A 17423-nucleotide genomic window follows, 5' to 3' on the forward strand; every position below is an offset into this window, starting at 1 on the left:
CAGTGACTAAGAAATAGTTCATACATTAGTACAAATCCAATTAATTATGTATTGCTTTCTCCTCCACACTCAACTGAAAAACCTCTGTTAGGAAGAGTCTCCCCTGGAAGGAAGAGAAGTAGGTCCTTTGATGTCCCAGATCTTGGTGTAGAGGAGGTCTATTCAGCTTAGTCACAGGCACACTGGGCCTAGAGAAAGGGTCTCGTTGGTGGATGGGGAGCAATACACCAAGTCCCAGGGACAGTGCCAGGAGGAAAGTGTGGCTGTTTCTTAAACTCTGTGTAAAGAGAACCCTCAGCTCTCCTGCTTCTGGGCTGTAGGGTCTCTTTGGCTGGGGCCAGAACTCTGCTCAGAACTGCGAATTTGCAATGCCACTTCAGAAGTGTTGTGGATTAAAGAAGGTTCTGTGCGCTGGCCTGCAGGCTAAATTCCCTTTTATGAAAAATTATTGCTATGGTAAAATGTGTTGGGAGTTTCCTATATCCAACTTACAAATGTCTTTCAGAAGGACACATCTGTTTAAGCTCGGAGACTGCCCTCATGTAACACTTAGAGAAATTCATTTATGCAGTAATGCGTGGCTACCATCTTACTGTCGGGACATGCAGCCCTTTGTAACCATCCATGCCCAACATGTCCCCAAGAGCTGTGTTAGACATATCTTGGTAAATTCCAAGAAAAAAATAGAGAAAAATATTTATTGTGATCTACTTGACAATAACATGGCAGGATTAGTAAAGAGTGTTGGAGAAAAATCTTAGTTGTGACCAAAGTTAGGGGAAGTTGCTTACATGGAAATTATTCTGCGAAATTAATGCTATATGTCTGTACTGCTATCTAGCTCTTCGTCTATCTTAGGTGAGATTTATTAATTTCTCCCTCCTCCCCTGAAGCATATCTTTGAGGCTATGGGGAAGGATTTTATTCCCCCCCACCAACAACATTAACTTTTAAAATTTCCTCATCCTATGTCTTTTCTTTTTTAACTGACAGGTATAAACCCTTACCTCAGAGAAACATGCATAAAATCTGGCAAATTATTTCGGGAGGCTCATGGAGTTTCCTGTTCGGCTGTATATAACATGAACTAGTGCTTCTTCAGGCTCTCTCCCCTCCTCCTTCCTTCCTTTGTTCTCTCCTCCCCCTTCTCCCTCTCAGGCTTTCTCACTCACCATGCACAGATGTCACAGTTGTGAGGATCCCTGCGAGTGCTTCTGTGGACATGATCTTGTCTTCACACTGCTCCGAGTGAGCTGCATCATTGCGTCACGCTCATCAGAAGTGGTCAGGACACCAGCCTTGACCCTACTCTCCTTGCCACTTGCCACAGAGGAAGGGGCTTTTGTTTTGTTTTGTTTTGTTTTGCATACATATGCCATTCCCTCCTTACCACACCCTGTGTCCTCCGGTCTGCATGCACCCAGAGGGAGCACTTCTGATTCACCACCCTAGAGGGAAAGGCATATTCAATTTGCACAAAGGCCCTGGCTAGCAGAACTGTGGCCCTCCCTCGTGAAGCAAGTATCATTTTACACATTTTACACTTGAGGAAACTGAGGTTAAGCAAGGCTAAATGTCTTGCTCAGGGCCACATAATTTGCAAAGACAGAAATCAAGCTCCTTGGTGTCTAGCTTTATAACCCTGTTCCCTCCACTGCAGTTTGCACAGTTGCCTCAGTGTTTATCTTGAAGGGCTCAGTTTTATTAGCTTCTCTTTCTCAGTCATGACAGAATACTGAGTTTTCAGGGGACTCCCACCCCTGCATAAACAAGGAAAACCCAGAATGCCCCCTCCTCCCCTCCCCTCCTCTCGCTCTTATCCCACCTTTCCACTCTTTCAGGATTCTTCCATTCCCTTAATAAATATAAGATGGAGACATTTGTCTTCCATTTTCTAGTGCCTTGGCAAAATCAGAAGTGGAACTATATCTTCAAAACAGAAGTGGGGGAAAAAAAAATTTCACAGCGCATCCTGGAAGAAGAGGAACATAGTGTTTAGTTACTCTGATGAGGCTTGTCATACTTTCATGAAGGCTAGAAACAATAAGAAGTGTAGACACAACCTAAAATAGATTTATAAGGAGATCCTGCTGAATAGCATTGAGAACTATGTCTAGATACTCATGTCGCAACAGAAGAAAGGGTGGGGGAAAAAACTGTAACTGCAATGTATACATCTAAGGATAACCTGACCCCCTTGCTGTACAGTGGGAAAATAATAATAAAAAAAAAAAAGAAGTGTAGAATATAAAAAGGTATGTGGAAGCAAGGTTTCAAGGGTTCTGTTACCTCACAGTAGTATGGCTACTACTACTAATTTCATAAAAAGAATGAAATTTAAATTTAGGCAAACAGATTTAAATCCCATTTTGAGCAGTGTCAAGTTTGGACAACTGGCTTAACCACTTAGAAGGCTCATTTATCTCCTTTAAGGCTCCTTATCTGTAAAATGGGGATATTAATATTATCTATCTTTTTGTGAAGGTTAAAGCATCTAGTATCATTCCTAGGAGGTTGTAGGTACCCAGAAAGTATTAGTTCCCTCTCTTTCATCTTTCTTTAGGTTGCTAACCTTTTAAAGCATCCTATCTTATTAATCTTTATACCCTGTGCTGGTGATGTAGATATTCAGTAAATGTCTGATGAATTCAATATAATCTGCTTTACTCTTAGAGTTGTAAAGATTAGTCCATGAGGTGATTTATTTTCAATACAATCCTGTTAAAGAGTTATGAAATGAAGTGTTCTAAATAATACCATTCTAAAATAATAAGCCTTATCAGATATTTTCCCCAGATTTACCTCTTTCTCTGATTTCCTGTCTATCAACAGCTCTCAGAGTAAGAGACTTGAAACTTCTTGTGATATCACAGACACTGCTTTTAACAGAGGCAGGAGTTGTGGCAAAATCAAAATTATCTCTCTGATTGACAATGTGAATACATCTCTAAAAGAACAACTTGGGAAATAGAATTTAAAGCTGTCATTTGGCATTATGGTTTGACATTTGTTTGCAGTTATGTTTTTAACTACAATTAAGGGAATCTACATTTTTTTCATGTATGTAAGAAATTAGATTCTCATTTTCTTTGTGGTCTTAAGAATTTAGAAGTTAAAGTTTTTAAGATAAATACTCTTAATTGTGAGTAGATACTAATTTGCATATTGTGCCAACTCCAAAAATGTTATTATTTTTAAATATGTGATGAAATTTCAGGGTAGGGAGCCCTAGGCTTCTATAAACTTGAACCAACTTTGCCTCTTATGAGTCATGTCACTTTAGAGAGTCATTTATTACTCAGTATCTTTGCTTCTTCTAAAAATTAGGGAATTGCATTAATATATTTCTAATGAGTGGCAAGAAAGAACCACTATATCCCCAGAGACTAATACAGTGCCTGACACATAGTGGGTACAATAAATATTTGCTGGATGAATGAATGGGAATGAATTTAATCCCAGCCAAACCACTGATCACAGGATATAAAACTCAGAAGCTCCCATTGTCTGATAGCAAGTCAGCTTCTGTCTTTCCAAAAATCAATTCAAACTCCTGGTTTCTAGTAATGATCTTCTTTATTGGATTCTTAGTTAAATCCAAATAGAGGATGTGAATCTCTTTTGTTTCCTGCAATTCTAAAGCATCAATATCTCTAGAACAGGTTCTGAAGGAGAAATTGGATATCTGTATGATATTCAAAAAGAGCTGCATATTTTTAGCTTTTTATGACCTGGGAAAATATGGACTGGGCCTCTAGCAATATTTTATATCTTATAATTCCTCTATATTTCTATCAGAAAGTCTCATGAAAGTCAAAGTTGATCCTTTATAATTTCTTTCAAAACAAGACAGCTTTTACTTTATCAGTGTCTTAAGATGGTTTTATATCCTGAATAATGGGCAAGCTCTTTCTTGAGCATACTATATAAGTGTGATTTTTATTTTTGGAATAAAGATTATCTTCACACATATAATCATCTCTGTATACACTACTCAGTGCCCACCCCATGCTAATCAAGGACAGTGTGTTTGTAACATCATGTATAATCATTCTTTCTGCCTTGTCTCATTTAAGAATCACACTGAAATGTCAGGAACAGAGGCTCAGCAGGAATCAAAGAGGTATGAAGGTCCTCATTTCTGTAGCTATAATATTAAGCAACATTATCATTACACACAAGTTGATAAATTTTATAACAGTTTGCTCAAAACACCTTATGCTTTGTGGAAATGTCATGAGGAACTTCAGGACTCTTTGTCAATTCAGTGAATGATTATCACTTAACATTAACATTAGCTTGGACCTTAGCTTACTATATTTTACCTTCTATAATCTACTAGACATTCACAGTTTTTGTTCTAAAAAGTTACATATGTCAGCAATGTTTCCTACTGGGTCCGTCAGAGGGATATATATGGAATAGATTCTACTTTTGTTGGTATCAAAATTATAACTATCTCCAGGGAGACTGAAATTCAAGCATCTCAAATATTCGGGACCACCCACTTTGTAGTAAAGGTAACTTGTAATATACTCATGGGCTCCCATTTGGAAATGCTCATTGTAATTTTCTAGTGAGTAAGACCTCTTTTCAAATACGAAATCTGGCTTAAGAAATAAAGTGTATTAAATTGCCAGGACTCTGCTGTTTAGCCACCTCCAGCAAGCATATAACCAGTCACATCCATTTTATGGTACTGGTATTTTGAAAACCAGTTGAAGTGTTACTTTATTTCCAGTGACTGCTGCTCCTTATTTTATCAAGGTTACTATTATAAGATTCTAATCTTATACCTGAAGGTAGACTAGCTGCTGTAACAATTACCACAAGCTTAGCAACTTAAAATAACACAAATTTTTACAGCTTTGGGGCTTAGAAGTCCAAATGAGTGTTAAGAGGCTAAAGTCAAGATGTCAGTAGGGCTGGTTCTTTCTGGAGGCTCCAGGGGAGAACTCATTCTTTGCTTCTTCCAGCTTTTTTTTTTTTTCTGGTCTTTTTAGGGCCACATCTGAGGCATATGGAGGTTCCCAGGCTAGGGGTCGAATCGGAACTGTAGCCACTGGCCTTCACCACAACCACAGCAACACCAGATCCAAGCCATGTCTGTGACCTACACCGTAACTCACAGGAATGCTGGATCCTTAACCCACTGAGCAAGGCCAGGGGTTGAACCTGTGTCCTTATGGATCCTAGTCAGATTGGTTTCCACTGAGCCATGACGGGAACTCCCAGGAAATGTATTTTAAAGGTAAAGACACAGAAGGCTAAAAGTAAAGGAATGGAAAAACACATGCTGACAGTAATCAAAAGAAGCTAGAATGTGTTTATTAATATCAAGCAAGGTATATTTTAGAACAAAAACTATAACCAGGAATAAGTAAATTCATTTCATTTAATAATAAATGGACCAAATCATCAGGAGGACATAAGAATTCTAAATGCTTGCACATCTAATAACAGAGCTTAAAAATACATGAAACAAAAACTGATAGAACTACAGGAAAAATAGACAAATTTATAATTACTGTTTCAATAACTCTGTTTTAACAATACATAAAACAAGTAAACAGAAAAATTAATAAGTCTATAGAAGACTTGGAATTCCCTGGTGGCTCAGGGGGCCAAGGACTGGTGTTGTCACTGCTATGGCACAGGTTTAATCTCTGACCCAGGAACTTCTGTGTCTCATGGATATGGCCCCCCAAAAAAATTTTAATTAACTAAAATAAAAGGAATTATGCTAAGTGAAAGATACCAGACACACAAAAAAGAATATACTGTGTGATATATAGAGAATTTTTATAGAATTCTGAAAGTGCAGACTAATATAGTCATAGAAAGCAAACTCGTGATTGCTGGGGTAGAGAAGGCAGGAGTGAGGGATTAAAAAAGGGCATGGGGAAACTTTGGAGGATGATAGATATATTTATTATTTTGATTGCAGTGATGGTTTCGCATACATAGGTTTATACATATGTCAACAGTCATCCAAGTGTATAAACATGTAGTTTGTTGTTTGTCAATTATATCTCAATAAATCAGGAGGTTTTTTTTTTTTTTTTTTTAATTTTCTTGAAACCATTTCTCCTCCAAATCTTCTATGGATAGGAAGTTGAGAAAGCTGTCCGTCAACAGGGCAAAATCTCTAATAATTTCATTATTTTTGATTCAAAGTATTTTAAAGTATCATATATGATTTTTAATTTGATCCATGAACTATTTAAAAACATTTTTTTAAATTTCCAAACACATGAAGATATTTATATTTTGGTACTGACATATCTTTGTTTTCAGAGAATATAGATTATAGTGCTGTTCAGTAGAAGTATAATGTGAGCCACATATGTAATTTTCAAAAATTTAATTGCCACATTAAATGAGTCAAAATAAACAGGTAAAAGTTATCTTAATATATTTTACTTAACACAATATGTCCAAATTATTTAAATATGTAATTACCTTTTTAAATTATAAGATATTTTAGATTTTTTTGATACTATTTCCAAGTCTGGGGTGTATGCAGAAGCATGCAGAAGTTCCCGGGGCAGGGATTGAACCTGAGCTACAGCAGTGACAATTCTGAATCCTTAATCTCCTGAGCCACAAGGGAACTCCAGGACTGGTTACACTTTAAAGTCTAAGTAGCTACATGTGACTAGTGGCTACCATATTGAACTATACAGGTTTATAGTATAACAGTTATTTAAAATTTGTTGAAATTTACTTTCTGGTGTAGTATGTGGTCAGTTCCATGTAAGCTGGAACATATTATGTATTTTTCTAATTGGCTACCTGAAAACAATGTATCTTAAATCAATCTTATTTGCACTGTTTATGTCCTCTATATTTTTACTGAATTATTAGTCTGCTTGACTCTGGGTTGCTACATTATACATAATAGGAGGGATATTCGCATAACATCCTGGAGCTGTGCAGTGTACACCTCCCATGCCTCATACGGTGATCCCAGATTGACTTTCTATAACGAAGGTAGCTATGTTTAATTCTATCACTATGGTGCAGATTTGACAATTTCTCCTTAAAGTTTTGCTTTATATATTTTGAGGCTATTCTAATAGGTGCTTAGAAGTTTATAATATTCAGGGTAAATTAACCTATTAGCATTATCAGCCTAGAGTAATAAATTTTGTCTTAAAGTCCACTTGTCTGATAATTAACATGGTTGCATATTTCCTTTTCTTAATATTTCCCTGTTATATCTTATCCAAAAACAGGAAAACTTTTGTCTTTATGTTTTAAGAATGTCTTTTATAAAGAGCATATAACTAGGGTTTTTCTTTTATTATGCCTGCTTCTCTCTTTTAACTCATGAGTTTAGTTTATTTACCATTATTATGGTTGTTACTTTAAGCTTTCTATTTCTCCTTCTTTTTCTGCAGTCTTTTCTCCTTATGGGCCTTGAGCAGGGGCAGTATTTTTGGAGTTTCTTTTATTTTCTTAGTGCATTTTCCTCAGTTGGCATATACTATTTCTATTCTTTAAGTGGTTACTTTTGAAATTTTACAATACAGGCTTAATTAAGTCTAAAATTAATATCTCAAACTTATCTTCAGTAATGCAAGGACCAAAGAGCACTTGAGCTCTGATAGTTGCCATCCTGGCATATGTTCTCCTTTTTTTGTCTAGTGTTCTAGTTCTATCTTTTTGTTAGCCCTACTAATTACACACAGTCAAAATTAATATTTTATACAGATGGTATTTATTTACAAGTACCTCTATGCAGGGCTGGCTACATAATTTTTAAGGTCCAGTGCAAAATGAAAGTGTAGGGCCCCTTGTTCAAAAAAACAGAAAGAAGATTTTTTTCCTTTCCTTCCCATCCCTCTTGTCATGATTTGTTTGTTTGTTTGCTGTTGAATCTTTTGTTCCCTTGGGCACAGAGATATCATATCAAAGATGCAGGCTGTCACAGGCACCCAGGGCCCTGCCCCAGACTCAGCACAGGGATGACCACAGAGCATTAAACCTGAAGTGCAGGGCTCCCTTCAAAACATGCGCCCTGCACAACTATCCTGATTGCACACAAGAAGTTTGCCCTGCCTGTGTGTTTGCCAGTTTCTTTGCTCCCCACTTTCTTTCCTGATTGCCTGACCTTCCTTCTGAGATCATATCTGTTCCTGCAAAGCATATTTTTAGAAGTCCTCAGGCTGGCAGTAAACACTTAGATTTTATTTTTCTAAGCATGATTTATTTCAGCTTCATCCTTTTTTTAAATGAAAGCAATGATCCTGCCATTCTTTATTTCTCATAATAATACATATTTACAGAAGAAAGATAATTGTACATTTTAAGTTGTGATCACTATACATATTTATTTATTGCAGTTGAGTAATAAAAGGATGAGTTTCTTAGTGGCTTTTTAGGATAACTTCAATTCTGGAAGGTACTAATTATATGCTAAACATTCAATAATTGGAGTAAGCTCACTTCAAAATAAAAGACATTTAGGCATAGAGAGAGGATTAAGATGGTGGAATAGAAGGACTGGAGCTCAACTTCTCTCCTAAAAACAACAAAATTCACAACTAAAAGCTGAGCTGTCTCCACCCAAATGGACCAGAAACCTTAAAAAAGATACCCTACTCCAGAAGAAAAAGAGGAGGCCACATCAAGAGGTAGGAGGGGCAATTTCGTGATATAAACAACCACATACCTCCAGGGTGGGAAGCTCCACAGACTGAAAACTAACTGGTTCACAGAGACTCACCTACAGAAGTGAGAGTTCTGAGCCCCACATCAAACCCTCACGTGCTGGGACCAGGCACTGGGAGCAGGAGCCCCTGGAGCATCTGGAATTGAAGGCCAGTGGGGCTTGTGCACAGGAGCTCCACAGGACTGGGGGAAATGGAGACCCCATTCTTAAAAGGCGCACATGGACATTCATGAGCACTGGGTCCCAGGGCAGAGCGAGTTCTCCATAGGAATCTGGGTCAAACCTGACTGCAGTTCTTGGAGGACATCCTGGGAAAACAGGGGTGAATGTGGCTTGTTGTGAAGGACGGACATTGAAAGCAAATCTCTCAGGAATATTCAGCAGTGTGCTTTCTCTGGAGGTGGCCATTTTGGGGAAATCTGGCCCCACCAATCAGTCACCACTGAGAAGCCCCAGGACAAACAACAATCCAGGTGGGATCACAGCCCCACCCCTCAGTAAACAGGCTACCTAAAGACCCCTCAGGTACACAGCTGCCTCTAATCCCATCCAGAGACTAAGCCCCACCCACCAGAGGGATTAGAATCAGCTCCACCTACCAGTGCGCAGGCCTCAGCCCCTCCCATCAGGAAGCCTACAGCAAGCCCCCATACGGACTTCAGCCACAAGGGGGGCAGATGCCAGAAGTAAGAGAGGATACAACTCTATTATCAGTAAAAAGGTCACCACACCAAAAACCATAAAAATGAAAAGACAAAGAACTATAACTCAGATGAGGGAGAAAGGAAAAACCCCAGAAAATCACCTAAGCGATGAGGAGATTCTTAGCCTCCAGGAAAAAGACTTTAGATTGTTGATGCTGAAGATGATGCAAGACATTGGAAATAAACTGGAGGCAAAGATGGATAACTTACAGGAAACACTGACCAAAGAGATACAAGATATAAAACTTAAGAAGAGATGCAAAATACAATAATGGAAATAAAAAATTCACCAGAAGCAGCTAACAGCAGAATACAGGAGGCAGAAGAACGAATAAGCGAGGTGGAGAACAGATTAGTGGAAATTATGGATGCAGAACAGAAAGAAGATTGAAAACAAATGAAGAGAGTCTCAGAGAACTCTGGGACAACGTGAAACGCACCAACATCCATATTATAGGGGTGTCAGAAGGAGAAGAGAGAGAGAAGGGGACAGAAAAAATATTCCAAGAGATAATAGCCGAAAACTTCCCTCACATGGGAAAGGAACCACTCACTCAAATCCAGGAAGCACAATGAGTACCATCTAAAATAAACCTAAGGAGGAATACACCGAGACACATATTAATCAAACTAACCAAAATTAAAGACAGAGAAAATCTTGAAAGCAGCCAGGGAGAAGAAACAAGTAACATACAAGGGAACCCCGATAAGGTTATCGGCATATTTTTCAGCAGAATCTCTGCAGGCCAGAAGGGAGTGGCATGATATATTTAACATGGTGAAAGGAAAAAACCTCCAACCAAGATTACCTTTACCCAGCAAGGCTCTCATTCATATTTGAAGGGGAAATCAAAACCTTCACAGATAAGCAAAACCTGAGAGAATTCAGCAACACTAAACCAGCCTTACAACAAACACTAAAGGAACTTCTCTAGGCAGAAAAGAAAAGGCCGCAACAGGAAACAAAAATTCCACACATGACAAGGCTCACCAGTAAAGGTATACATATACAGTAAAGATACGAAATCATCCATACACAATTATACCACCAAAATCAGAGCTCATGAGAAGAGGTGGGTACAAATGCAGGACACTGGAGATGCACTTGCAATTAAGAGAACAACAACTTAAAACAATCTCATATACATATAGACTCATATCAAAACTTCAGAATAACTGCAAACCAAAAATCTATAATTGATACACAAAAAAGGAATCTCTGGAGAAGAAATATATCTCATAGTAAATAAGTGCATAATCCACCATGAAGGGGGTCATTTGACATCATTCTTGGAATCCTGAAGTCTTCTTATATCTGATTCTGACTTTCTCTCCATCAAAGAACCATAAGGTTGTGGGTTTGATACTTGACCTTGCTCAGTGGGTTAAGGATCTGGCATTGCCATGAGCTGTGGTGTAGGTCGCAGATGTGGGTTGTCTTTTCATTTTGTTTAGGATTTCCTTTGCTGTGCAGAAACTTTTAAGTTTAATGAAGTCCCATTTATTTTTGCTTTTACTGTCATTACTCTAAGAGGTGGATCTGAGAAGATGTTGCTGTTGTTGATGTCAGAGACTGTTTGGCCTATGTTTTCCTCTAAGAGTTTTATAGTGTCTGGTCATCCATGAATTTGGCAAAGTTGCAGGATACAAAATTAATACACAGAAATTGATGGCATTCCTATACACTAACAATGAAGGATCAGAAAGAGAAATTAGGGAAGCAATCCTGTTTACCATCACACCCAAAAGAATTAAATACCTAGGAGTAAACCTACCTAAAGAATAAAAGACCTGTACTCTGAAAACCATAACACACTGATGAAAGAAATCAAAGATGACACAAATAGATGGAAGGACATACCATGCTCTTGAATTGGAAGAATCAATATTATCAAAATGACTATAGTACCCAAGGCAATCTACAGATTCAATGCAATACCTATCAAATTACCAAGGACATTTTTCACAGAACTTGAACAAAATATTTTAAAGTTTGTGTGGAAGCACAAAAGACCCAGGATAGCCAAAGACATCCTGAAAAAGAAAAATGGAGCTGGAGGAATCAGGCTCCCAGACTTCAGACTATACTACAAAGCAACGATCATCAAAACCGTATGGTACTGGCACAAAGACAGGAATATAGATCAGTGGAACAGGATAGAAAGCCCAGAATTAAACCCACACACCTACAGCCAACTAATCTATGACAAAGGAGGCAAGAATATACAATGGAGAAAAGACAGCCCCTCCAATAGGTGGTGCTGGGAAAACTGGACAGCCACATGTAAAAGAATGAAATTAGAACACTTCCTAACACCACACACAAAAACAAACTCAAAATGGATTAAAGATCTAGATATAAGACCAGATACTATAAAACTCATAGAAGAAAACATAGGCCAAACACTCTCTGACATAAACAACAGCAACATCTTCTCAGATCCACCTCTTAGAGTAATGACAGTAAAAGCAAAAATAAACAAATGGGACTTCATTAAACTTAAATGTTTCTGCACAGCAAAGGAAGCCCTAAACAAAACGAAAAGACAACCCACAGAATGGGAGAAAGTCTTTGCAAATGAATTAATTGACAAGGGGTTAATCTCCAAAATTTAGAAACACATTCTGTATCTCCATACCAAAAAAACAAACAACCCCATCAAAAAATCAGATTTGGCATTGCAGTGGCTGTGGCATAGGCTGGCAGCTGAGCTCTGATTCAACCGCTAGCCTGGGAACTTCCATATGCCATAGATACAGCCCTAAAAAGACCAAGATATATAAATAAATATGAAAAAAAATTTTGTTATTAGTCCACAGTTTTAAATACTGATTTCCATTTTTAAAACTTTGAATAAATTATAAATTCTTCTCTATAAAAGGTTAAAGGCAACAGTGAAACAATAATTGTTGTACTTCACTATTTTAGAACTCAAAATAATTCAAAACTGCATCATTCTGAAACATAGTTTAGCTGGGTACCAAACTTCAGGTTGATGGTTATTTTCTCATAGTACTTTGAATATATTATTTTGCTGCTTTTGGCCTTCTTTGTTTCTACTAGAAAGTAAGCTTTCTATATGTTTAGGTTCCTTTGGGTTCCTTGAGTTTAGGTTGTTTTCTCTCTCTCTCTCCAGTTTCTTTTTCTTTTTCTTTTCTTTTCTTTTTTTTTTTTTTTTTGTTGTCTTTTTGTCATTTTGTCTTTTTAGGGCTGCACATGGAGGTTCCCAGGCTAGGGGTCTAATCAGAGCTACAGCTGCCAGCCTATGCCACAGCCACAGCAATGCAGGATCTGAGTTACATCTGCAACCTACACCACAGCTCACAGCAATGCTAGATCCTTAACCCAATGAGCAATGCCAGGGATCAAACCGGCAACCTCATGGTTACTAGTTGTTTTCGCTAACCACTGAGCCACGATAGAAACTCCTCTCCAGCTTCTTTTAAGATCTCTTTAACTTTGATATTCTTCATTTTCACTACCAGGCACCAGATATGAGATTTCTTTTTACTTGAATTATTTGGAATCCTTTGGACTTCTGAGATTTGTGGTTGGTGTTTCATCAGTCTCTAATATCCTTTCTCTCCCTTGCTTCTGATGATAAATAGATAGCTGTTAGATCTTTTTACTCTGTCCTCCATATATCAACCTCTTTTATATTTTCCATATTTTTGATTTCATGTACTGTACCTGTTGTATAATTTCTTTGAATATCCCTTTCAGTTTATTACTTCATTTTTTTAGGTGTGAGTGATCTGCTATAGGACCATCTACTGATTTCAGTTATTATATATTTCATTTCTACAAGTTTGGTTCTTTTCAGGTTTTACTAGTCATTTAAATTAATCTTTTAATTCTTAAAACATATTGAGCTTTCTTATTTTATAGTCTATATTTGAAAATTCAGTACTTTAGAATTTGTAAGTTTGATTATGCTATCATTTGTGTCTTCTAATTCTTCCTCTTACTGGCTTTCTAAAAAATAATTTTGTGACTTTTAACATTATGATTTCAGAGTTCCTTTTGTGGCTCAGCAGTAAGGAGCCCAACTAGTATCCATAAGAATGCAGGTTCAGTCCCTGGCCTTGCTCAGTGGGTTAAGGATCCAGCATTTCCATGAGCTGTGGTGTAGGTCATAGACACCTTGAATCCTGCACTGCTGTGGCTGTGGCTGGCAGCTGTAGCTCCAATTTGACCCCTAGCCTGGGAATTTCTATATGCCATGGGTGCAGCCCTAAAAAGCAATACATAGATAAATAGATAAATAAATAAATAAATAAATAAAATTATGATTTCATAAGTCTTGAATTTTATCTGTAGAAATTGTTTGAGTCTCAGGTTGAAGATAGATTTCTTCCCAACATATTGATGTTTTTCCTTCCACTCTTCTGGAGGCAAGCTTAGTACCATTTTAAGATATCTTCTCAGTGTGAAGCTTTTTGACCACTCAGGTAGTATGAATTCAAGATATAAACCTGCATTGGGATTGCTTGTGTTTACAAATTCTTATGGGAGATTTGTATTTTCACTTCCACCTAGCACCAACATTCAAAGCTGGTAATTTCCTTTTTGTGCCTTGATAGAAAATTTCATTTGCATTTTATACGTACTGAATGTGAATTTCATATGCTGACATGTAGTATAACAAAAATGACATTCTGAATATGTCACTCTTTGAGATGTAGTTTTATGCAGGTGTTTCCTCATGGGCTCTTCCTTTCTCTCCTGACTCCAGTGCCCTTCATGGCTATGATATTTAAAGCTCAAGTTTATCAAATTTGGAAAGTACCTTCAAGGTGAGAGTTGGCTTCAGTGCTCTACTTCTTGTTGAGTTTCTTTCTTTTACCTCATTTTTTTTAAACCTTTAGTTTGCAATAATTTTGTATTTACAGAAAAGTTTACAGAGACAGTACCGAGGGTCGATGTTTCCCTTTGGTCAATTTTTTTATAACCATGGCACATCTGTAAAAACTAAGAAATTAACATTGGTATGATACAATTAACTAACCTACAGACTTTATTCAGATTTCAGTAGTTTTCCACTGATAACCTTTTTCAGTTCCTTCACTTGATTTTCATTCCCAGCATCTTCTTCACTTTTTGTCCAGATCATTGATGAATTTTAAGATTTCTTTAGTAAGTAAAAAAAATTACCAGGAGTTCCCATCATGGTGCAGTGGAAGCAAATCCAACTAGAAACCATAAGGTTGTGGGTTTGATACTTGACCTCGCTCAGTGGGTTAAGGATCCAGCATTGCCATGAACTGTGGTGTAGGTTGCAGATATGGCACGGATGTGGCATTGTTGCGGCTCTGGAGTAGGCCAGCAGCTGTAGCTCCGATTAGACCCCTAGCCTGGGAACCTCCATATGCTGCAAGTGCGGCCCTAAAAAGACAAAAAAAAAAAAAAAATTACTTGCTTTGGTAAGTAAAAAAATTTTCAGTAGGAAAGTTATCAAGGTAACTAGTCCATTCAGACTTCCTGTATGGCTTGCAGCATAACTACTGGGTCCATCAAGATAACTAAGCTGACACATTTCTGGGAAAAAAGTCTGGGAAATTTGGTTCTTTTCAATCATTTTTCCTCAAATGATATTCATAATCCTGGTCAAATGTGTCTTATATCTGTGTCCCTTTTTTTCCAGCCTAGAAATGTAGGCACTGCTTTTATTAGGGTAAAAACAAATGTTTGATAATATTCTAAGAGTGAGGCTAGAATAGAGATCAAGAGATAGAATGATAGTCTATTATAATACTGTAGGTAGGAAGTAAAGTCAAGAACCCTAACTGCTGATAGTGAGAAAGGAAGGGAGGAAGTATTTTGAGGTGCACCAAGGAGTAGAATATATAGAACTTGTTATGCAATGGATGTGGTAGAATAAGAAGAAGGAAGAGTAGAAGATGACTCAGGAATTTAAACGTAAAGATTTTGACTGCTGAAGGTTTCAGAAGTCAAAAGGAAAGACAATGCTGTATAGCACAGGGAACTATATCTGGTAACTTGTGATGGAGCATGATGGAGGATAATGTGAGAAAAAGAATGTATATATACATATGTATAACTGGGTTAGTTTGCTGTACAGTAGAAGTTGACAGAACACTGTAAATCAGCTATAATAGAAAAAATATCTTTAAAAAAAGTAAAGGCAAGACTGCAGGAGATGATGGTGATTTTTTTTTTTCACTGTGGAATCTTTAGTGTTGATGGGTCATTAGGGTGGAGATGTCTAACAGGCAGTTACAATGAAAGTCAGAAGTTTGAGAGAAGAAGTCAGAACTAAATGGAAGAGGATAATGATGGAAAATAAAGGTATTCAAAAGAGGAACAAGCAATGGAGAAGAATCATCTATATAGAAAATAAGAAGGGTCATGGTGATTATAGACAGGGATAGAGGGGGAGACTTACTCAGCAGGTATGTTCTTGCCACCTCTAGTGATATTTACAGGCTTAACTTCAGTACCCCTGTGAAATGTTCTCATGAATTTCCCACATTTACTTCCACCCAGAGGAACACAAACTAAGCTTCAAGATCCATTTACATGGATTAAAATATTAAAATGTTCTTTGCAGTTTCTATTTTCTAGTATGTTTTGTGTTATGCCACACCTCAGACATTACTCTCTACTTAATTCTGTTCCTTTCAGCACTTGTGATAAATAAAAGAAAAATAAATCATAGCAGAAACCACAAATGTGCTGATTTTGAAGCGTATCACAACGTATTTTCCTTTTTTAAAGACACAAAATAATGTCTAGTGTTAGATTTAGTCATAAACTTTGGAACCACAGTGTATAGTATTTTATTATATTTGTGACTCGTATTTTATTATATTTGTGACTCCGCATGTTACTGTTTCATGCAAAAGTAGTATTAATTATTAAGCAAAAATTGAGCCTGAGAAACTACTCAGCTTGTTGGCAGTGTTTGTAAATTGCTGTTAACAATAGTAAAAATGGTATGTAGTAGCAGTATATATATTGCTTAAGAGAATATACAGACTGAGTTGTGAATATTCTCTGAGCCAGGAACTGCAACTTAGGAAGAGGGTTAGGGGTGAGTCTTGACTCTTTTGTCATGCTTATGGTTTTCAGGGCATCAATGCTGATTTCACATCAGAAAAGCATCGAGCAGCTGCAGGAAACCCTGAGACAGAAGCTGCTGAGTTATGATAACTGGAGGGAGAAGGTAATGATAATGTGACTTTCACCAGCACATGTATTATTTGCTTTTTAAAAATTCTATACATTTGCCAAACTACTTCAGATTTCTTTGCTTCTGTGTACACTTTCAATTGCTTCTGGAACTTCCTAACCATGCTTATGATGTATATTAGACAAATAGGAAATTAAAAGGTAAAAACAGAATTTGAAATCTTATAAGATTAAAATAGCTCTTAGTTCTCATGTAAAAGCATAATTTTTACTTTTAAATATTTACCTTTTTCTCATAAAATTATAGAATCTGCATTTGACCACATCCTTAAAAGCAGGGGAATATTAATTCATCTTACAATTTTTCTATTTTTGCAAAGATAATGTAAGAGGAGTTCCCTGGTGGCTCATCAGGTTAAGGACATGGCATTGTCTCATTGCTGCAGCTCACTGCTATGGCACAGGTTTGATCCCTGGCCTGGGAACTTCCACATGCTGCAAGTGCAGGTCCCCCCAGCCCCCCAAAAAGAAGAAGATGATATAAGAGTATGAAAGATTACTTGAAATTATTCAATTATGAACTTCTGGCAAATAAAATAAGTATTTTGTTTACTATTTACAAAGGAAATGCTCTTAGAACATGAAAAAAATTGCATTGATTTTTGTTTTTGGACTTTGCTCTATTTTTTAAAGTGTCAACAATGAATATGTATTGCTTTCATAATTTTAAAGACTATAAATCACACTTTTAAAATTGTTAGCCCCTGCCTTCTCAGGCTGTGCACAGCTCTAGTCATTGAGACTAAAGACATTATCTCCCTGACATAAGTTTCAGATATGTTTTGATTAAGCCCTAGGCGTTATCATGCATACTATGTCAAAAGCTTCC

At 37.1% G+C, this 17423-nt stretch overlaps 1 protein-coding gene across 12 annotated transcripts in view; it reads left to right on the forward strand.

Annotated features, from left to right (window-relative positions):
* The window catches only part of LEKR1 (leucine, glutamate and lysine rich 1), a 307061-nt gene that overhangs the window by 178435 nt on the left and 111203 nt on the right, over positions 1-17423 (forward strand). For 11 of the 12 annotated variants that reach the window (XR_014822590.1, XR_014822589.1, XM_021069707.2 and 8 more), the window contains one exon: positions 16475-16568. The exons of the other annotated variant lie outside the window; for it this stretch is intronic. Coding sequence is in view for 9 of the 11 variants with exons in the window: in XM_021069707.2 (XP_020925366.2) it covers positions 16475-16568 (94 nt within the window). In the remaining 2 variants the exon portion in view is untranslated. The remainder of the gene's footprint in view (positions 1-16474; positions 16569-17423) is intronic. 12 annotated transcript variants of the gene reach the window in all.

The sequence above is a fragment of the Sus scrofa genome, chromosome 13 (assembly GCF_054392235.1).
Source record: "Sus scrofa isolate SSC_HxYL_T2T_F1_AM1 chromosome 13, Sscrofa_HxYL_maternal_Yorkshire_Landrace_v2.0, whole genome shotgun sequence".
Taxonomy (NCBI): domain Eukaryota; kingdom Metazoa; phylum Chordata; class Mammalia; order Artiodactyla; family Suidae; genus Sus; species Sus scrofa.